The following is a 22,500-nucleotide window of genomic DNA, read 5'->3' as shown; positions in this document are numbered from 1 at the left end:
CAATATGTAGATGGCTTTTGAGATTGCAACTAATCCCCCTCACCCCTCAACAAGGACTACGTTGGCCTGCATTGTAAGGTGCAGTTCTATTTCATGTAGGCTACGCCGTCTAGGCTTTGCCTTATGGGCTTGTCCCGTTGTTGAAAAATGTTCAACAACTTTCAACTATGCACCAATCAAATTCAACTATGCACCAATCAACGTGGGCACCGCCCACATTCCCACGGCACCGTGTATATAAGGCGGCGCAAACCACCGCTCATCCTCCCTTTTCTTTCAGCAATTTGTACTGATCAACGAAGTGATATGACTTCCAACGAAAATATGACACGTGGTAGCGGCGTGGGCGAGGCCACGGATCGACGGCCCTTTTCAGGGCCTCTGGAGAGCGCTCCTTGAAGACGTCGCCTCCTTGGACGACGTCTTTCCCGGCTCTGCGTCCGAGTTCTCCCGCTCCAGGGCTTCCACCGAAGCCACTATCGTCCCGGGGGAGAGACCGCGCCGGAAGGCCGATCTCTTCGGCGAGATCATGGGTGAGGCGGCGGCCATCAAGGGCCTCCCAATGCCAGCCCCGCCTCTCGCCCCCATGTCGGATGACATGCAGGGCGAGTGTTTTCGCACCCTGCCTTCCTCCCGGCGGGCTACCCAGTGCCCCCTGTTCCCACCGGTTCAGCACCTTTTCACCGCTGCGGGTGGGGACCCTTCTACTCTGAAGGCCCCGGTGAGGGCCTTCACTGACCACCAGCGTGGAAGGGTGGGCTGATCCTCAGGCGAGGGGGATCCCTGGATCGCCTGGAGCCTTCCCTGGTAGCGCTTCTCTGTCCGGGCGCCGGATGGCGTCCTAACGAGAAGCCGCTGTCCCCCGACCGCCTCCAGAAGCAGATTGCCGGCCTGACGGACAGGGTGTTCGTCTGTGCCTCGCAGTCTGCGGCGGCGGTCAACAACATCGCCCTGCCCTCCTCTGCCCTGGTCTCCTTGTCGGCTGGCAGGGAGGCTTACGGCCCAGAGGAGGCCGCGAGATGGCTGACGGTTTCCCGCTTCTCCAGCGCCATCCTCCAGCTGTGCCAGCCGGTAGCCGTTTTCGGCCGGCCTGCATATGGCGTGGGCCACTTTGATCCAGAGAGCCATATGGCTCTCTCACACCGCGGTTCCGGAACGAGAGCGGGCCAGCCTCGTCCAGGGCCCATTTTGGGCCCCCGGTTCTCGGAGGTGCTCGCTCACCAGCAGTCCGTCTGTGAGAATCGTTCCCGGTTCGGGGCGATTCTCACGGGCTCCTCCCACCAGCAGGCCGGGAGGAAGCGGGGTCCAGGCCGGTTCCAGCGCTCCAGGGGGCCGCCTGGAGAGTTGGACTTGACTGCCAGTATTTCTCTCCCGCCTTTTTTTTCAAATGAAAAGCGGAGTAGAGGGGTTCCTATTGCCTCGCCGATTGACGAGTTGGTTTTGTCTGCCAGTATGGCACTCCCGCCGTTTTTTAAATAAAAAAACGGACGAGAGAAGCTCCTTATTGGGGAGTCGAACTCTGTAGCTCCGCCCCCGGTGGTAGCAGACCTAATGGAAACCGTATTACTCAGAGTCTTTGGGGCCGGAGTCTTTGCAGACTCACTTTTTTCTCTTGATCATCGCCTTGCTTGATCTAGGAGGAATTCGTTTTTTATTAAGCTGTTGTGTTTTGCACATCCTCGGCTTTTTTGAGTCTTATGTGCCCTGGTGACTTAAGTTTCTTGAATGGGGTCCAGCAGGAGTACATTGATCGGGCTCCGCTCGCAGCTTCACCTTAGCCCATAAGGCGAAGCCTAGACGGCGTAGCCTACATGAAATAGAACGATAGTTATGTTATTATAACTCTAGTTCTATGATTGTAGGCGTAGCCGTCTAGTTTCCCACCTGCTGTACCCTCCAAATGTTGAAAGAACGCCTACAATCATAGAACTAGAGTTATAATATCATAACTATCGGTACTACCAAAATGATGTAATCGTTTACGACAACATTGGCTAGCCAAGTGCTAATTGATAGATTATAGAAATCCTGAATTGTATTCAGTCTTTAAATGCATAACTATAGGTCTTATAAATAAAGGTAATTTAGCATTGAACACAATTTTTCAGTGCGTTTTTTTCCCAAGGCAATAAGATAATTATGGAGCAATGGGACTGTACACATCTGCCGCAATTTTCGTTTCACCCAGTAAATGACATCAATTTGCATCGCACCATGGTCGAAAGAAATCACTTCAACCAATCACTCTCTGTACCTTTCTCAGCACACCATGGACACTGTAGGCCTGCATGACCACAAATTGCTATTCGCTACACAATTTTACCGTCTTGGCATTGGTGCATAGTGAGGTCCATGTCCAAGAGCTATTAACCTTTTAGGAGGCTACAACACCACAGTGTGTGTGTGTGTGTGTGTGTGTGTGTGTGTGTGTGTGTGTGCAGAGGCGTCCAGAGGGAGTTTGGTCTTCGCCCATTCGTGGTTGGAATAAGCAGACATATTTCAGTTTGGGATCCTCTGCCGATGCTAGGCTAGGGAATAACACCTACCCCATTAATTTCTTCACTTATTGCCCAAAACACATTCTCTGCCGTTTGACCCTTCTGGGCTGCTGTAGAACCATGGTGGTTCAAAATGGCGGCCTCCGTTGAGAAGGACTCGCTCTCTTATTTACATGGGTTTATACACTGATTAAAACAACTGATCGATGTTGTATTTCTGCCTAGTCGTTTCCGCGAGATGCCTTTACACACTGCTCCAATATCCACACACAGAACCTTTAAAGCCTTTTGCCTCTGTCTTTCTCTGCGCCTGGGTCCTGTTACACCATTAACATCAAACAGTACAATGGGTTTGAGTGTCCTACTACGACATCTTAGGACATAACTACTAGTATTCTTGACATATCATTGGTTACATTAACTCAATCAATTCTAGGAAACGGTTAAAAAAACAAAACATATTGGGAACTTCATATGAATGTGTCATTGATGCCTGGACCTTTCTTCCTTCTCCGGTGTAAATATTTTTTCTTTTAAATTTCACTGATGAGTATGCTATGGTCTGTTGAGGCTCTCCTTTAATGTAAATCCCTGTATGGACTTTTCAATGCCCCATCGTTTATTTTTACTGCCTGCTCTGTGCAATTTAACAGAAAAAAGTCAGTTGAAAGTGGTCGATCATTTTGTCTCTGAGCCAGTTCTTCGGACAGCTACTGTGTATAGTTCAAGGGCAAGGTGACTAGCACCACAACACAACTAGCGTACGTGAGCGAAAACATTAAAGAATGATTGCAAGGTGTAGAGCGGATTCGGAACAAGGCTGTGATGTGAGGAGAGAGTTCAGTTCAGCAGATTGTAATTTGACATACCGAGTTTGCATGGCAATTATTTTCCACCTTCACCTTAAGCCTACATTTAAAATAATATTTGGTCAACCCAATTCATGTTTCTTTTTAAAGCAAGTTTTTTTTATTAGCCAGATCTAAAATCATTAACACTGAAACTGCCTCAGTCTACCAGGTTTATACTGTAGTTAAAAGTGAGTAAAAAATATGAGAAACAGAGACTTTGTATAGAAAGCTATGGTTTTATTAATTGATTTTATTAACATGTCTACCACTGGTCAACTCTAGTGTATAACTCTTTACTTTGGGCTAAATATATCATATGTACATCTGTATATGATCGGTTTATTATATTATAACAAATATTACAACATATGAGCCATACAATAAAAATTGAAAGTTGATATACAAAAACCAATATAATAAAAAAAATTAAAAGGATGGAACATTTCTTGTTTTATGTAGTAGAAGTATATTATAAATATTGAGCAATATTCCCATTATGGGTATGAGTTGCAGAGAGAATATCAGATAAATAAGATTTATATATTCATTCTATTTATAAAACAGGCCATGCCAAAGTTAGGAAGTCACATTGTTAAGTATTTCCAACATGTGAGTGCAGCACACACAGCCACTCCCATGGTGCTCTGCGTGAGAGGGGCATTCAGGCTCCCAAAGCCCATTGGACACCATACATTTTCACTAGGGAGGGTGTTTGGCACCGCTTGTGTGGGTAGATCAATTGAAGATAACAGTGAGCCTGACTTGCCCCTAGACATCAGGCGGCTGTGTGCGTTGCGCCAAATAGTTCATTAAATAAATGCAATTCAATCGCGTCAATATAATCAAAATAGGCGGTTTAACACTTTACAATATTGGATGCAGAAATGATCAGACTCCCTTATTCAAAATGTCATAGTGTCGATGATCAACGTGCAGATTACATTAAAATAAAGGATTGTGTGTCACCAAGTTTAGAGAAAGGGTCTAATCTTTGAATGAGGTAGGATGAGGAGCCATTTTGAGGGATTGTTTGGGATGGGCCATAGCTTCGCACTTTGGATTGTAATTGGTCTGAGGAAGGAGGAGAAGGAGATGGGCGTCAAGCATATGGAGATAAGGAGGAACACACATGGAGAGAGATGTGGAAATAAAAATAGAAGAAATGTGTGCTTAAAAGAGGACAGGGTGATTCAGAAAGGGTGATCATGCGTTCACACACACCCACACATACACACATGCACACACACACACTTTGCTATTCTTTGTGATAAAAAACCAAGAGACAATGATTGCTTGAAAAGCAAATTACTGAGATGTAAAGCAAGAGGAACAGGTCCCGCCTCCATTCTTTTCTAATTGGGGGGAGATTGTGTCGGACTCTTCTGATTGGAGCATGTCATTTTCATTGGTGATGATGTGCTTCACCAAGCAGTTTGCTGCTTCATCTATGTTGATATTTTCCTGTAAAAGAAAGATAGAGTGGTCAATTTCTGTGACAATGAGCTATGGTGAAAAGGAGCGAGCATAAGAGGCAGACAGAAGGGAATACTCCCACAATAAAGCAGTGATGGAACAACAGATGAGACAGAATGACTGGACATTCTTTTTCTGGCCCAAACAAGGAACTATAAAAATAAATGAATTGTGTCAACTACATTAACTCTAACATAATATTGAAGTCGATGGAAAGAGAAGGAACCAACCGGTAAACAAAGAACAGGGAGAAGGCTACAGTCCTTGAACGATAGTATGTCTCAAAACATGAGCTCCATGGGTAGACCTTGATGGGACCTGGCTATATTCTGTGACAGCTCTTGTGCGTTTGAATCACTAAGCCTGGTGCCGCAAATCCGTGCAAAAAAACAGTACAGCCCTCCTTGAGGTAAACTGAGAAAGATTTGGGAAAGAATGCGTCTTTTGTCCATTTGCCTAATCATGCCATTATTTAGCTCAAGAGTTGATCATCTCAACTCAGAGAAATCAACGAAACCACAGAGATTAAACGGCCCATTTGAATCCATTTGTTACATTGATCACAAGGAGATGTACCGCACCTTACTCTCATCTTACTCACCTTAATGGGACTGCTGTGAGAATAATGTGTTAATTAATTAGAGACCTGCATGCTCTGCATGCCCCTGCCACAACCGCCCAACCTTTACCAGATTAAGCACTAGACGAGGCATGAGGCATAACAAGAGTTTTTGTGAGCATGTGTACACATGCACATTGATTATGTGTGTGTGTCTGTGTGTGTGTGTGTGTGTGTGTGTGTGTGTGTGTGTGTGTGTGTGTGTGTGTGTGTGTGTGTGTGTGTGTGTGTGTGTGTGTGTGTGTGTGTGTGTGTGTGTGTGTGTGTGTGTGTGTGTGTGCGTGCGTGCGTGCGTGCGTGCGTGCGTGCGTGCGTGCGTGCGTGCGTGCGTGCGTGCGTGCGTGCGTGCGTGCGTGCGTGCGTGCGTGCGTGCGTGCGTGCTTGCGTGCGTGCGTGCGTGTGTGTGTGTGTGTGTGTTTGGTGTGAGTGAGTAAGTGAGTGAGTGTGTGCGTGTATCTACGTGTGTGTGCGCACACTCCCTCTCACCTTGGCAGAGGTCTCGTACCATCCCACAAAGCCGTTCTCCTGGCAGAACTGCTCCATTTTTATCCCATTGTTGGTTAGGGCGTCCCTTCCCTGGTCACACTTATTGGCCAACAGCACGGTGGCCACATTTTTACCGTTGGCAAGGATCAGTTTAGAGTCCAGGTCCTCCTTCCATTTGGTGATGGCCTCGAAGGAGGCGGGCCTTGTCATGTCAAACACGATAAAGGCTCCCATGGCCTCCCGGTAGTACACACGGGTCATGTTGCCAAACCTCTCCTGGCCTGGATGACAGGTGAGGAACCCAAACACACACACAGGCGAACACACACACACACAAACACATGCGCGCACACACACACACACACACACACACACACACACACACACACACACACACACACACACACACACCAAGGGGCACACACACCAGGATTAGCGATTGGTACCACCAGTACCAGGATTAAATACTTGGAATTCTTCTTTTCATTCCCCTGAGGCCTTTTTTCTGTGTGTGTGTATGCTTCTTATAATGACCCGTCTAGCTTACAGTACAAGTTAGCCCCTTAACAACTCGAGAGCACAAAGTCTATACATCTGAGAAGTTCCTATATGCTAATCCCCCTATGCTCTTTAAGACCACTACATACACATGTCGTAATTCTCTCTCCATTCACCCATGTTGTCTATTCTCATCTTGGAAAGGGGAATGAGCTCTCTACCAGAGCAACATCCTGTATGCACCAAAATAAACTACCTTGAGGCTAACATTGTTCCAAGGTGCAGTGCCTGTTAAAAACATGCCTGGTTGAAGCGGGCCGAATGCCTGGCCTGCGGTATCACTGCTTGCAGCTTTTTAAGAACCGCTCATACAACCTACTTCTCTATCACTGCTGGGATGCCTCAGGTCCACAGCGATAATACACACGGCGAGTGGGAAGTCGATCTGAAGAAAGGTTGTTCAGAAGATTGAAGGCCAGGAGTTCTACCCAAAATGGAGGAAGTCTCCAATACAGAGACTCCTTCATTCATTTTGTTAGATTAAGCTTGTGCAAACGCTAACTTGAAATCATCCCTTTAATCAGAATAGTTGGGGGAGATAATATTTCGCCTAACGCTTCTGTTCTGCTCGTTAGGAGCTAAATGGAAGAAAACTGCAGGAACCAAAGGAAATTGTTTGAGAGTGATGTTTGACTACATTCAAAGGTTGTTGTTTTTGTAATGGATGTCATCAACTTTGTAACACACCTGAGCAAGTACATGAACAGACATCAGAGTGGGTGAACATGTCTTGATTATTGAATATTCAATTTTATTTAATCAGAAAGATATTGTTTCACCCCACAAGTTATTACCAAACAGTGACCTCTAACTTATCTAATACTAACCAGCCATCTTTTTTAAACAGTGTTGCCAAGGACTCAACAGAGTTAGTAAAAGCAGATAATCCTGTCAAACATAAATAAATAAAAATATCTACAGGAGCACTGGACACAAATCTCCTTCACATGAGCGTGAAACACATGACTTTGTGTGTGAGAGAGAGAGAGAGAGAGAGAGAGAGAGAGAGAGAGAGAGAGAGAGAGAGAGAGAGAGAGAGAGAGAGAGAGAGAGAGAGAGAGAGAGAGAGAGAGTTCAGAAGATTCTTTGGAAGGCCAGCCCACACTCATGTGAGATGATAATACTGTGGCCTGTAGGCACTTTACAGCATCATTATGTATGGTATAGTAACGCATAGTATTCTCCCCTCACTATTCACCACGTTTTAAAAGAGAACAGGCAAACAAGTTTGCTAGTCTCTCTCTCTCCCTCTGTATATAGGCTATACAAATATCCAGACTTGTTGTCCATGTCTGTAATTAATTTTAATCTCATCTCTTATCATGGCAATCGAAATTAAAAGAGTGATGTGTACATCAGGGGAATGGCGGCCTATGTGTACGTGTATAAACAAGAGATTAGAGATAGACATGGAAATATCATCGGAATGAAAACACACACACACACACACACACACACACACACACACACACACACATATATATATATATATATATATATATATATATATATATATATATATATATATATATATATATATATATATATATATATATACCCATTTATATACAATCACATATATATTTTTAAATATATAAATAAATATATACTATCACATATGGGTATATACACACACAATCAGTAGAGAATTAATACTGGCTCCCATGTATTATTTAATGTTTTCATTCAAATAATCGTATACACTAGGCCTACATCAAGCGGGAAATCATTTGAGATGAAAAACATTTTTCTCAAAGGAAAAGGTTTTTGCTTTACCAAACATAAGTAGCAGCATACTTATATGTGACCAATTATACAGGCCAAACACCTTTACTAATGCATTTGATGCCAAACCAAACTATCCATCTTCTTTATGGGGATAAAATGCTATTAATTAGTCCTGAAACGTTTCAGTGAGATAAGGAAGTTCTGGGTCTACTTTACCTGCGATGTCCCAAAGTTGGAGGCGCACCGTCTCCTGGTCCCAGTTGAGCACTTTGAGGGCGAAGTCCACGCCAATGGTGGCGCGGTAGTTGGGGCTGAAGTTGTGATGAACATAGCGCTTGATGATGCTCGTCTTCCCGACCCCCAAGTCACCTATTACAAGAATCTTATAGAGATGTTCCTTATGGTGATTGTTCTGCATGTCGACCGGAGAGGGCGAGGGTTGTGCATTAATGTATCTTATTTGGAAAGTCGAGAGAGAGGGGGTAACAAATAAGCTAAAATAATGGGAATGGCTGGGTCAGTGGGTCTTTGATTCTGGGAAGCGAAGGAACGCCCCGGTCCACACGAGGAATTGGGGCAGAGGAAGTCGTGCGCAGTTTAGTGGACCTTGTGACTTGCGCGCTATGGAGTGCAGCTGCTAGTGTAGGATTGTATTCAAAGCCCCTTGAGCAACTAATGAGAAGAGCTATTGTGATAGAGAGATGGAGCTGTGGCATCATCCTCGCATGAATATTAAATCACCTCTCACCGATTGTCTTGTGATGTATATTTCACTTTTTACGCATGAGCAATGTTGGGCCAGCTCCTCCGCGCATGGATCCGCATGATGTGACATTTCACTCCGAATCTTTTGTTGTGTAATGTAAGGGTTTATTAGCATTTGACCAGAACTGCGGATCACACAGCTGAACAGTACAATACAAGAAAAAACGATCAGGAAAGTTAAGTATCTCATAAAATATGGGCAAGTGAGGTGTAGAGTAAAAACGGCGGAAGAATGACTTTCATTCCATAAAAAAATACTGCAATGTCTCAAAATACCTTTAACAACACAATACAAATACCTTTTCATTTTCAATCCAATCCCTTTCATATGCTAAATTTGAGATCCTTCAAATCTCTACGCATCCCTTTTTGAGGCACTGGACTATTGCTGGAGCTGCTGAAGAACAAAACCGGCTTGATAGTGTTAGGTTTAAAACCATACTAAAATCAAATATTACTGTGCCAATAAAAACGAAAAAAGGTTGGACAGGTTTACATCATTGCTATATATTTGTATTTAATAGAGGGCCTTTTTCCCACCTACAACCTGCAGAACTACAAACACACGTGGTGTTTGTAGTTCTTCTTGTTAGTCCTGTAGTGTGTATATGCATGCAACACATATTACTTGCCCCATGGTCTACCGTAGACTTTGAGTCATCTTCTAGGTAGAAAAACAACCTTGCCACATATTTGATTGACAAGACAAATGTTCATCGTTCACGAAAATGATGAACTATCTACAAAGAACACAAATAAAAGGTTAAAAGCTAAAACATATTGAACCCTGGTGAAAGTGGGTGGCATTCTGCTTGAGGCAGACTTCAGCAGTGGCTGAAGGGAAATGGATGGTCATCTCCCCAGCTGTGTGAAGGGACTGGGACTCATCCCTGGCACACAACTTAACACCGTAGGATCGCTGCACCTGAGAAGGTTTGAGACGGCTCTGAGACGTTTCCATGTTTGCTAGTCTTCCTCCTCCTCCTCCTCCCCCCCCTACAGCGACGGGATGGGCGTGGCCCCCACGGCGAGGCTCTCGATGGCACACTCGTCCGAGCCGCGGCGGATGCGGAAGAAGCCCTTCTCGCCCCAGCCGGCGCCCCAGCTGTTCTTCACCACCCAGTAGTTCTGGCCGCACTTGGGGCAGCGGCCATAGCCCACCAGCAGCACGGCGTGATTGGTCAACTCGAAGGGGCCCGTGGCGTCCAGCAGGCCCGTGTGGTGGTAGATGCCCTCCTTGTAGTAGCGGAAGTCGGGGTACACCTGGGGAGGAGAGGGATTCATCATCACCATGGAAACCGACAAGTCAGAGACAGGGTCGATCGGCAGTGCTGATCGGTGATTACACTGATTCATCCAGGCTTGTTTATTTATATTTAGAATCATGGAGGTGGGTGTTTGTTTGTGTGTGTGAGTATACAGACGTCCAGATGTCACAGATGTTTAAATTAAGACACACTGATAAGTGCATCTTGCCTTTTTTTGTTGAGTAATACAAGTTGGCTGTCAAGGTTAGCGGGTGGCAGGCAGGCAGGTAGGACCCAATCCCAGACAGTTCAGGTAAAGGATAATTTATTAACGCAAAAGGCAAGGAACACCGAGAACACAGGTGACGCAGGTAACACAGGGAACACAGGTAACACACAGGACACAACTCACCACAAACTACAATGATCCGACAAGGAACAAAGGAAAGACAAGGGCTTAAATACCAAACACACACAGGGCGCGCAATGAGTAACAGGAGTAACACAAGACAAGGAAACAGACAGACCATGACATTAGCAAGCAATTATTAATGGTCCACTGCAACTGAAAAACGCCATATATGTGTGCTTACCTCGAAGGACACGGCCATGGGGCCGTTCTTCACCAGCTCCTGCATCATGGCTGTCTCGCTGCAGCCTCCGTAGAACCCCCCCACGTAGCTGTACTCCGCTGTGTAAAGCCGGCCGCAGGACCGGGGGATCCGGCACGGGGTGCTGTCGCCCACGTAGGGCAGGCACGACTCCTCCACGATGCCGAAGTCCTGGACGTACTTCCCCATGAGGTACGGGAAACCGCCCTCACAACCTTAGAGGAGAAAAAAACATTGCAACGAAGCAAAGGGCACAAAAAACAGCACACAAAAAGTAAGTATGTCTTAATTAATGTTCTCTAAATCTCAGCAACAAATAACATCTTAAATGATTTGCAGTTTTTTTCGTAAAAAGCAAAGCACTGTCACTATGAAAGTCTTGAATGATTTCATATGTGCAATTGATTCTAAAGAATATTGTACTGCGCTATTCTTGGATCTGTCAAAGGTCACCACAATGACAGCACGAGGAACAAAGGAAAGACAAGGGCTTAAGAAACAAACACAAGGCACGCAACGAGGAACAGCTGAGACACATTAGGGGAGGGAGCAGTAATCAACACAGGAGGGAAACACGGGGAAATACACCAAAACACGACACAGACCATGACAGGTCTTTTACAAAATGGTGTCCCCCAGGAGTCCATTTTGGGTCCCAACTATTTATATAAATGACTTGTGTCACAATGTAACCAAAGCAAAGTGTCATTTTTATGCGGATGACACCGTTTTGTATTGCTCTGCCTCATCCTCGGCAAGTGCCCACTCCTCGCCTTCCAGAGGGGGACGGCCTCTTCGCCTGTCTGAGGAGGTCCGCCCTGCGCTCCTGCCTGAGGAGGTCCGCCCTGCGCTCCTGCCTGAGGGGGCCCGCCCTCCAGACCGTCCAGGGGAGGCATGCCCTCTGCTCCTGCCTGAGGGGGCCCGCCCTCTGCTCCTTCCAGTGGGGGCCCGCCCTCTGCTCCTTCCAGTGGGGGCCCGCCCTCTGCTCCTGCCGGAGGGGGCCCACCCTCCAGACCGTCCAGGGGAGGCACGCCCTCCGCTCCTGCCTGTCGGGGCCCTCCCTCCACTCCTTCCCGAGGGGGGTCCCTCTTCAAGGCCTTCCAGAGGGGTCCCGCCTTCCAAACCTTTTGGAAGGGGCACGCCCTCTTCTCCAGAGGGGACACGTCCTCTACCTTGCCTTCCTGAGGGGTCCCGCCTTCCAGAGGGGGTCCACCCTCTACCTCGCCTTCCTCCAGAGGGGACCAGCCTTCTACCTTGCCTTCCTGAGGGGTCCCGCCTTCCAGAGGGGGTCCACCCTCTACCTCGCCTTCCTCCAGAGGGGACCAGGCTTCTACCTTGCCTTCCTGAGGGGTCCCGCCTTCCAGAGGGGCTCCGCCCTCTGCCTGGCCTTCCTCCAGAGGGGACCCGCCCTCTACCTGGCCTTCCTCCAGAGGGGACCCGCCCTCTACCTGGCCTTCCTCCAGAGGGGACCCGCCCTCTACCTGGCCTTCCTCCAGAGGGGACCCGCCCTCTACCTGGCCTTCCTCCAGAGGGGACCCGCCCTCTACCTGGCCTTCCTCCAGAGGGGACCCGCCCTCTACCTGGCCTTCCTCCAGAGGGGACCCGCCCTCTACCTGGCCTTCCTCCTGAGGGGACCCGCCCTCTACCTGGCCTTCCTCCAGAGGGGACCCGCCCTCTACCTGGCCTTCCTCCAGAGGGGACCCGCCCTCTACCTGGCCTTCCTCCAGAGGGGACCCGCCCTCTACCTGGCCTTCCTCCTGAGGGGACCCGCCCTCTACCTGGCCTTCCTCCAGAGGGGACCCGCCCTCTACCTGGCCTTCCTCCAGAGGGGACCCGCCCTCTACCTGGCCTTCCTCCAGAGGGGACCCGCCCTCTACCTGGCCTTCCTCCTGAGGGGACCCGCCCTCTACCTCGCCTTCGTCGGCCTCCTGAAGGGTTCCGCCTTCGCCGCTGCCGGCCTTCAGAGGGGTTTCCTTGCCGCTGCAGGCCTCCTGAGGGACTGAGCCCTCATCGTCCTTGCCGCCGGCCTCCTGAAGGGTTCCGCCTTCACTCTGCCTCTGCTTGCCCCCCAGGCCGTCCGCCTGAGGCTCCCTGCCATGCCCTGGGGCAGTTTTCTGGCCGCCCGCCTGACTCCCCTCCGCTCTGCCCCAGTCCATTTATTTATTTTGATTCCCTCCTCCTGGCTCCCCTCCACCCACCCTATTCGGGTTTGACTTTCTTCGTGTTTTTTTTTGCTTGTCGTGGGTCGCCTGGGAGTCGACCCTTAAGGGGGGGGTACTGTCATGGTCTGTGTCGTATTTTGTTGTATTTCCCTGTGTTTCATGTGTCTCAGCTGTTCCTCGTTGCGCGTCTTGTGTTTGTTACTTAAGCCCTTGTCTTTCCTTTGTTCCTCGTGCTGTCATTGTGGTTTGTTGGTCCTACGTGTTCTCTGTGGTTACCTGTGTTCCCTTGCTCCTTGCTCCTTGCCTTAGCCTTTTGTCGGAAATAAAGTGCAGTTTTCCCTAAACCGTCTGCATCTGGGTCCTACCTGCCTGCCTGCACCCACAACCCTAACACTTTTAATACTATTCAGGAGAATCTCCACAAATTGAGACTTGTACTAAACTCTGACAAAACTAAAATTATGTGCTTCTCAAAATCAAGGAAAACAGATGTTTGTCCGATTGTTACACTAGATAAGAGAGTAATTGAACGAGTTCCAGTCTACAAATATCTTAGTTTCTTCATAGAAGAAAAGTAAATTTAGGTTTTTATTATAGAATGAAATGCTGTTTCCCTTCAAGTGTGAGTTAAAGACTTATCCAAATAACTTTTCTGTCAATACTGGATTATGGTGATATTTTATACATGCATCCGAATCAATCTTCTCAATCTTCTCAGAAAATGCTGGATTCAGTATACCATGCAGCACTAAGATTTGTAACAAATTCTGGTTTTCGTACTCATCACTGTAGCTTGTATGAACGTGTTGGTTGACTTTCTTTGCACAATCGTAGGTTGGACCATGGTATATTTTTCTTTATAAGGCCACATTATTAGAACTGCCGCCTTACATATGTTCTCTCCTGACTCCTAAAGTCACCACCAGGAATTTGAATCTTCGATCATATGGGCAAATCATGTATGACATTCCCCGAATGCGAACTGTCTTCATTGAGAGTGCCTTTAAAGTTTTTGCAACTACATCCTGGTATAAACTGCAAAGTCATCTAAAATTAGACTGCATTCAAATATTGAAACACTTTAAAACTAGGATAAAGGACTATTTGAGTACTCAATGCACATATGCTTAATATTGAACGTTGCTGGTGATCATGTTGAGATGATTTTAAATTGCCAATTGTCTTTTTCTGTTTTATGTCGTCTGTTTTTTAATGTATATTTTATGTGGAACTATATGCTGCTGTCTTGGTCAGGACTTATTCCTGGTAAAATAAAAAAAGAATTAGGTTTGCGTTGTTGAGTCTGCACAGCATTCTTACCTTGAGAGTAGGGGGAGCAGGAGACCACCTGCTGGGGGCTCAGGATCGGGGTCTGGCTGTTGTTGGTGAGGACTCTGATGCGAGCCTCCAGCATCCCCATGGCGGCAAAGGAGTAGCAGCTGCCACATGACCCTGACACAAAAAAGGATGATGGAAGTTGGTTTCTCAAACGTTAACAACTGAAAACACTCGATTCTGCTACCACACTCTGCATGGTTCCATCAAGCCCTATTGCTGTTGTGTGAACTTGTGCCAGTGGTTAGATGTGGCAACGTGACACAACAAGCAATCTTAACAGTAGCTTGAGGAGTGCCGTTTACCACCCAGCCTTCATCATAACCCATGAGGAGTAGACTGATGGGTCGCCCCATTCATGCTTCCTAGCTCCCACCGGTTCCCTAAATCACTTAACAAACTCCACACACACCCCCTCTGAGAGTGGGAACCAGCCAGTCAGAGACGAGCCAGGCGAGCAGGAGGCCAGAGTAGTAGGCGAACAGCCGTTCCGCTGTCTGCCCTAATTGGCAGAGGCTCAAAAAAAGAGGCGCTCACAGCGCTCCTTCGGCACCAGTGATCCAGGAAGAATTACAATAGCATTGGCTGCTCTTGTATATCTAGGAGACTGTATCGCTGTTCATTAGGACTGTTTGGCCATTGAGCGGAATCTTTAATTCAATGGGGCTTCAGAGAGGTGTGTCACGAAAGCAGCTGAAGGCGAGATTCAAGAGCTATAATTTGAGTGTAATTTGTTAGAAATTGCATGGCGATCGTTCAACTGTAACTGATTTAAATACACTGTTAATCTCATCTCTCATATGAAGCTGACTGTACCTGCCATTTTATGAACCAACTTCGACTCCAGACCCCTCCAGGCTTATTGCTGCCCAATCAAGGCATCTCTTTCGTTATTGGTTCATGGAATCCATCTTACCCGTCACTCACAGGTGCGTGAAAAACCAATACGGCTCAATGGCGGAGAAACATAGGGTGGGAGCAGAGAGGGAGGGGACTAGGGGCATCCTGCTCAAGGATGCTTACTACCAGCTGAAGACCAGCAGGGGATGGGTAGAAAGAGTCCAACTCTTAACGTAACACCCTAACCCCTAGTTATCATACCACAACATGGCCATTATATTAGCTAGGAGTATCATATTTCATATAAAGTGTGTAGTTACAGTAGTGTGCGAGCTGGAAGTCCAGTTAAACCTGTCACCTTGGTTACGGATAGGGCTGAGGTAGTTCACACCGTCCACGTCTCGCCAGTCCCAGTGCTCAGGCAGAGCGGACGCCATCTTGGCCCCCGCGGCGGACCAACGGGCCGGCCCAACCCGACTGGGACGACGGGAAGAAGGACACACAAGAGGAATTAATATTGATGTGGGCTATTAACCCACTAAATATAATTGTAATTAAATAAAATACATACATACATACATACTGTAGCGGGCCAGTGGGTGTGGGGTTACCACGCTACCAAGTTGGAGAGATAAACTGACACATCACCGAGAGCAGGTCCAAAGCCGAATGGTTTATTTACCTTGTAAATGAAACCAGGGTGGGAAAAGGGTCATCCACCTCTTATATGACATAGTACAATTGTCTGTCCAACCCCTTCCACCCGTCTCTCTCCCTTAGGGCGTTCCACGCTGCCAGGCGATCACACAGATCCTGCCTGTCCTTTGCTAGCCCTAGCTTCTCTAGCCTTTCTCCCCTTAGCCTTCCTTCCCTTACACGACTGTTTGCTCGCCCTCTTAAGCCCAAGCACCCCTGCTTAACGATCCCCAGGCTTGCCTCGTTAAAGGGAGGAAGTCCATATATGGCTTGGGGGTGGAGCCAGCAGGTTGCCAGACCTACCACTCCCCTCCCCTCACTCCTCCCTGGCGTCTGCCACACACCCTCCACCTCAGCTCCGACCGAGAGGGAGGGGCGGTCCAGCTCCCTGGAGCAACCCTCCTGGACAGGGCCTCTGCAATCCCCTGTGCGGCGTCGTCTCCGGCTGCGTCGGCCTCGTCTCCCACTGCGTCCTCTCCGCCTCCCACTGCGTCCTCTCCACCTCCCACTGCGTCGTCCTCTCCCACTGCGTCGTCCTCTCCCACTGCGTCGTCCTCTCCCACTGCGTCCTCTCCCACTGCGTCCTCTCCCACTGCGTCCATTTCTGCGGCGCCGTCCCTTGCGGCGGCGGCGGCCCTTGCGGCGGCGGCGGCGGCTCTTGCGGCGGTGGCTGTGTCTCTTGCGGCAGCGGCCGCTGCGTCTCTTACGGCAGCGGCGGCGTCTCTTGCCACGGCGAGACAAACCTGCTGGGGCCCAGGACAGGGCACTGCCGCACCTTTAGCCCTGCCGACATGACCGGCTGTCAGCACTCCCAGCAGCTCCCGGCTAGCTGTGCCATGTTCGCCTCCAATAGCCTTCTCAACAATGCTTCCATGTTTTCCCTGTGTGTTGGTCTACCTACTCAACTTGGGATTACTAGCACGCATCCTCCACCATGTGTAGCGGGCCAGTGGGTGTGGGGTTTCCACGCTACCAAGTTGGATAGATAAACTGACACAACACCGAGAGCAGGTCCAACCCCTTCCACCCGTCTCTCTCCCTTAGGGCGTTCCACGCTGCCAGGCGATCACACAGATCCTGCCGGTCCTTTGCTAGCCCTAGCTTCTCTAGCCTTTCTCCCCTTAGCCTTCCTTCCCTTACACGACTGTTTGCTCGCCCTCTTAAGCCCAAGCACCCCTGCTTAACGATCCCCAGGCTTGCCTCGGGGAGGAAGGAAAGGGAGGAAGACAATATATGGCTTGGGGGTGGAGCCAGCAGGTTGCCAGACCTACCACTCCCCTCCCTGGCGTCTGCCACCATCCATCCATCCATCCATACATCCATCCATCCATACATCCATAAGTGCTGTAGTCCCGCATAAGGAATCAGAAACAACATTTTTGTGTTTTTTCTTAAGCTATATGAAAGCTTTGCGAAAAATCTTTTGCCCAGGGGTTTTTGTTTTTTGAATCATGTAGTAATCTCACCCCAATGGTAACTGGAATGTTGCAATAAAAAAAAGGAGAACAAATTCAATAGTAAGTATACCTCAGGAACAGGAAACACAGAAGTGGGTACTCGGGCTAGGAAAAACTGGATCGTACCAGCTTGCATGAGTGTAAAAACAAGGCTTTGTGTGAACTCACGCGGGAACACGAGAGGCAGGGCCTCCAGCCCGGTAGAACCAGTCCTTCCGAGAGTACTTCTCGTGCTCCGGGTAGTAGGCAGCCGTCCAGGAGCTCTGCGCAGAGTTGATGGTCTGGATGAAGTCTGTGTTGACCTTGTGTTGCGTCTGGAGCAGCCTATGAGAGGGAGGAGAGAGGAGACCGCATGGTTAGATTCACTTTGGTTTGGTTGCCAAGCCATGTCATCTGCTTTTATTCACCCTGTTCAGCACTTACTAACTGTTTGAAAACAGGAACAAATCAAAATATAAGAGGATTATTATGTTCTATTCTTCGCATTAAGAGAACTTAAAAGTATTGTTTGGCAGAAATGGACGCATTCAAAAATGTATTCAACAAAGAAAGGAAGTTGTAGCCATGGCCACACTAGTCCTGACTGGTATTTAAACTAATCAAGAATGTCTCTCGTCATTCAAAAGCTGTGGCTAATAATTTTACAGAATAACATGTGCTAAACTGTATTTGATCTGCTTACCTTAGTAATGTATTACATAGTAATGCCAAATAACCTATTATAACATTAGTGATGCACCGATCAGTGGGCTGATCCCAATAAGGGATTATTTCACAGTGAAACATAGCCTGGAGTTCTCCAGTTGTTGCCCAAATCCCTTTAAACCCGGAGAGCAAGGTCTATATAGCCAGCGGTGCCCCACAAACCATTTATGGAATATTATATGGAAGATATAATGGTCAACAAGTCCAATTATAATATTATGATATTATAATTTTTTTTTGCAATCGCTTGAAAAGGTGACATTTTAAAAAGGGGACTATAAATCATTGAACAATTATTAGAAACTGCCACGGTTCCACAGTATCAACGGGGGCATATACTTTAATTCATTATGGATTGTGCTAGGGATAGGGCTTTATTTCTGGAGTTCTGCACTGAGAGAAACAAGTTGTTGAATGAGTCATTGGAAATGAATTAATCGAACAGCATAAATAATCAGAATGCAAGGGAAACATCTTCCTATATTGATAGAGCCTGCCAATGCCATAACTTCGAAATGAGAACAGAACTGTATTCGCCAAACACACTCTAAGTGAAATCCCCTCCTCTCACGAGGTCCAGCTACAGCGGACAGTGCTGTTATAAAGTCTAGGTTTCAAGAAAGCCATTGCTTCACATTGTAGGAACTAGTTTGACATTAAAGTACTGTGGCTGATACGTAAGGCTCGGGATATGCCGTTTACAGACATAATTATTGTCTCTCCCTCCTCTTCCAATAGATCGGCGGAGAAGCCGGTGAGTTCCCCATGAAGCCGAGGGACCCAGCGGGGAGCAGCCCTGTCCTATGAGCTTACACATACTTCAATAGTTTCCACCAGCATGGGGATGTGGGAAGGATGTGGAACATCTGCACAAACCAAAAGAAAGCTAAAACAGTGATAGTGCAGCCTGTTCCACAGAGGAATGCAGGCTGAAAAGTTCAGCCTATCTTTCTTTATTGAGGGGTCGGGAAATTGAAATAGGAATTAAAGGGATACTTCACCCATTCAGAACCGGCGTTCGATCATTATAAAATCGCTATTGTAACATAAAAAACACGTTTTTTTTTCCCCCTCAGTCTTCCCTTGGCCCAGCTTTCCTGATCAAATTTTCTCCCGAGATGACGTCAAATGACGCGTTTGACGTCATCTCGGGAGAACTTTGCTTGCCTGCTAGAAGGGACGAGGACCACAAACCACTGGTTCCGCAAATTTGTGAACCCACCGATAAGGAATGAGGGGGGGCGGGAGCTCGTGTACGAGATGTAAACACAATCTCATCCATGTTACTTCACCGTGAGAACAAATTGGCAATCTGAAACAGCCAAAGTGGATTTAGAAAATCTATTGTTGGATTTGGACATTCAGGGCTATTAGTACGAGCCAGAATATAGCCAGGAAGAATTGACACAAACAGAGCTAATTACCCAGCACAAGATGGGCAGTACTGTGGCTACCAGGAGACAGTAGATGCTCAAGATGAGCTGTGACTATTTTGACTCTAGCAAACGAACCCTACACGTTTTATTTTTGTAACTAGTTAACAGTTTTTCATGAATAAAACTTCAAATTCATGTTGGTTGTTGTGATTTGTTTACTAACCCAAGTGCTGTTATACTAAAGTAGGCCTACTGTATAAGAAAAACACTTTCAATTTCAACTGGGGAGAAAAGGTTGAGTACAAATACTTGATATGCTGAGCTACTGTAATTAGCAAATCAGGGGCAGAGGCGAAATTAATTGACTCCAAAGCGATGTGCCATCGCTCACTGAATCACGTGATCAGCGTTTGATCGGTGGCAGATTGGCTGGTGAATCACTTGAGGCCCAGCCAAAGGGTTCTGAGTTCGACCCTCATGCCTAGCTCCTGCCAGCTCATAAATAACATGAATCAAACTCTGCACTTTGTGTCTAGATTGTTTGAATGGAAGTGTCTGCTAAATGAATAAATAGCTAACAACTATAAGGCCTGAATAAGACGTGAGGTGTCTGTGTTGCGTGACCATCAGCGGTGTACCTGCGTGCTAGGCGGTGCTGCTGCAGCGGGTTGACCTCTGTGCGGGGCAGTATGGGCTCCACTCTCTTGGCCACGAAGCAGGCCCAGTTGTGACCCAGGACATCGTGGACCCAGCCTGGCAGGGTCTGGTCGCAGTAGCTGGTCACATTCTCACCCTGCTCGGTGTACTGGATGACAGAAAGAACAGATGCAGTGTTAAATGAAAGACATTAAGGATATTAAGCACGGCACTCGGTTCAACACGCACGTGTTGAACTGCTTTGAGGCAATTAACTGGAATCGTTGCTGGGAAGTGGTTGGGCTTATGGCCCACTTGCATATACCAAGTTCAATATTCAGAACAGCATGGATTTGATCTACAGAAGTCCTCTGCGGTCATAAACGCTCCACAAAGACACCACAGGGCACACGGCCCCTGCTGTGAACAATCTACTTCCCAGTGTTTAGTGTGATGCTTGTGCTCTTGTTAAGTGCTTGATTTGGATCATCAATGCACAAAGTATAGAAACGGATGGTGTTATAGCTGTAGTTTCTTTAATTTTTCATTTGTATCGGGTTTCTGGTGTGTCCCCTCCAATACCAGAGCAGGTTTAACACAAATGCTAACTTTTTACAAATTTTACCCAAAAAATGAAACGTCTAACGCTGGTGTTTATATTTGTTGTCGTTGTCGATGATGCAAGGTCTAGGTAAGGGTTGTACTGGTAAACAAACCTCATGGATTTCTGGTTTATCAATATTTTTTTATCAATCCCTATTAGCAGTGTTAACCAACGTAGGCCTACTCATTTGGGGGATAGATTTTTCAAAACATTATAATAAGTCTTATATGACCATCAACACTATGCTATTTTATCCAGAGTAAAATCCTATGTTGTTGCTGTTCTTCGCAAACCTGTTTGTGAACGTTACACTCTGCTCCTAACGAACAGTCTTTTCGTGAGGTCCAAGGGCTTTTTGGTTTACTCTAAAAGGGACACCAGAGGGTCAAAGGTGTGTGTGAATGTGTGGAAATCTGTCTGAGCATTGGTTGATGTTGATTGCAACATCCAAGAGGGGGTTATGCTACTCAGACACTTAAGTATAATGCAACGGTGTGCGTGGATGTGTGAAGCTGGTTTATTTTTAATGTTTGTGTCGGAGAGAGGGTTATGCTTCCCGTACACTTATAGTATAACAACACTACAGTGTGTGAATCATTTCATATGCATACATAACATCTCTCCTTATAACACTCATACACAACAACGGTACTACAAAGTATCACAAAGTTTCAGAATGTGGTCATTATTTTGGTTAGGGTCGTCCAGCCAGGTTAAAGTTACCTCATATCTGGGTTTCCCCCTCCTTCTTAAAGCGCTCTGCACAAAATATATATATATTTAATCTGTGCACAGAGTAGGCAACCTTTCACAATGGACAAAGAGGAAGTGTCTCACCACGACCAGTCATTTATGTCATGTATGGCTTCTTGTCATTCAATGTGAGAAAAGGGGAAATGGCACAAGAATGTGAATCACGCTGAGACAACATAATTGCACTGTGATTGTCTACAACACATTAACAGCACTCTCTATGGAAACAGCATACCTTACAGACAAGTGAGCATCAGGGTCAAACTAGCTCATTCAAAAGCAATTCACCATTAAACATTAAACATTCTAGGATTCCCCACTCAAAATGAACCATTATGTATAGTGAGTTAGTCATATCGGTGTACGATTTCAGATACAAAACACACCATTGCAACCTTACCCTGAAATAGCCGAACCACTTGTAGTTGTTGATGGTCACCTCGAAGCCCTGGTTGTAGATGAGCGTGAAGAACCCGGTGTTGCCCAGGTCGTCCCGGGCCACTGAGAGCTTCTCCAGGGTCACGGTAACCATCTTCACCCCCGTGGCTGGAAGACACCACCACGACACCACATCACTGCACTGAATGCAACTCAATAAAAATGACACAGTGGAATATAACAAGGGCATTGGAACTAGATTATTTCTCGCTATGGTCGTCCATCCAGGTTAATGTTACCTCTGATTTGGGTTTCATTCTCTGATGTAAACAACAACACGGATAGGATTCAGCAGGATCTTTCCTCGGGGTTAATGCTCTATGCAGGGGCCGATGCATACCTTCATTAGAGCAGTTGACCGTCTTTTCGTGTCCTCCATTAGAGAGCTGGAGCACCCAGGTCCCCAGCAGGTCCTCGTAGGTGCAGTTGGCAGGTGTGTCGGCCAGAGACCCCTCGACCCAGAGAAACAACACACACAGCAACACGGGGTGCTGACCCGCATGGTGACAGAAGGTCAGCCAAAACACAAGACTTGGAAAACTATCAAGCACGCAAAGAATAAGGTCGACGTGCTTAGGCTTTTCTTTAAGGTATGGGTACACTCAATACTCTGGGTTTGAATTGAACACGCAGTATGCAGAAGACTTCCTTCTATAAAAAAA

General features: G+C 47.1%; 2 protein-coding genes across 2 annotated transcripts in view; both read right to left on the bottom strand.

Annotated features, from left to right (window-relative positions):
- Positions 1-3,565: 3,565 nt before the first annotated feature.
- Positions 3,566-8,913, bottom strand: rab38a (RAB38a, member RAS oncogene family). The gene is made up of 3 exons (XM_060074383.1): positions 8,430-8,913; positions 5,928-6,208; positions 3,566-4,810 (listed from the first exon to the last, which is right to left on the bottom strand). The coding sequence occupies exons 1-3, from the start codon at positions 8,629-8,631 to the stop codon at positions 4,655-4,657; spliced, it is 639 nt and encodes a 212-aa protein (XP_059930366.1). The 5' UTR covers positions 8,632-8,913; the 3' UTR covers positions 3,566-4,654.
- Positions 8,914-9,061: 148 nt separating this feature from the next.
- ctsc (cathepsin C) overlaps positions 9,062-22,500 on the bottom strand; it is a 20,011-nt gene continuing 6,572 nt past the window's right edge. The window contains exons 2-9 of the mRNA XM_060076248.1: positions 22,179-22,439; positions 21,801-21,946; positions 20,046-20,212; positions 17,495-17,650; positions 15,532-15,650; positions 14,319-14,450; positions 10,819-11,051; positions 9,062-10,241 (exon numbers count right to left, since the gene is read on the bottom strand). Coding sequence (XP_059932231.1) covers positions 9,975-10,241; positions 10,819-11,051; positions 14,319-14,450; positions 15,532-15,650; positions 17,495-17,650; positions 20,046-20,212; positions 21,801-21,946; positions 22,179-22,439 — 1,481 coding nt within the window. The 3' untranslated portion in view covers positions 9,062-9,974. The remainder of the gene's footprint in view (positions 10,242-10,818; positions 11,052-14,318; positions 14,451-15,531; positions 15,651-17,494; positions 17,651-20,045; positions 20,213-21,800; positions 21,947-22,178; positions 22,440-22,500) is intronic.

The sequence above is a fragment of the Gadus macrocephalus genome, chromosome 16 (genome assembly GCF_031168955.1).
Source record: "Gadus macrocephalus chromosome 16, ASM3116895v1".
NCBI classification, from domain to species: domain Eukaryota; kingdom Metazoa; phylum Chordata; class Actinopteri; order Gadiformes; family Gadidae; genus Gadus; species Gadus macrocephalus.
This window is presented reverse-complemented; position numbering and strand designations above follow the sequence as displayed.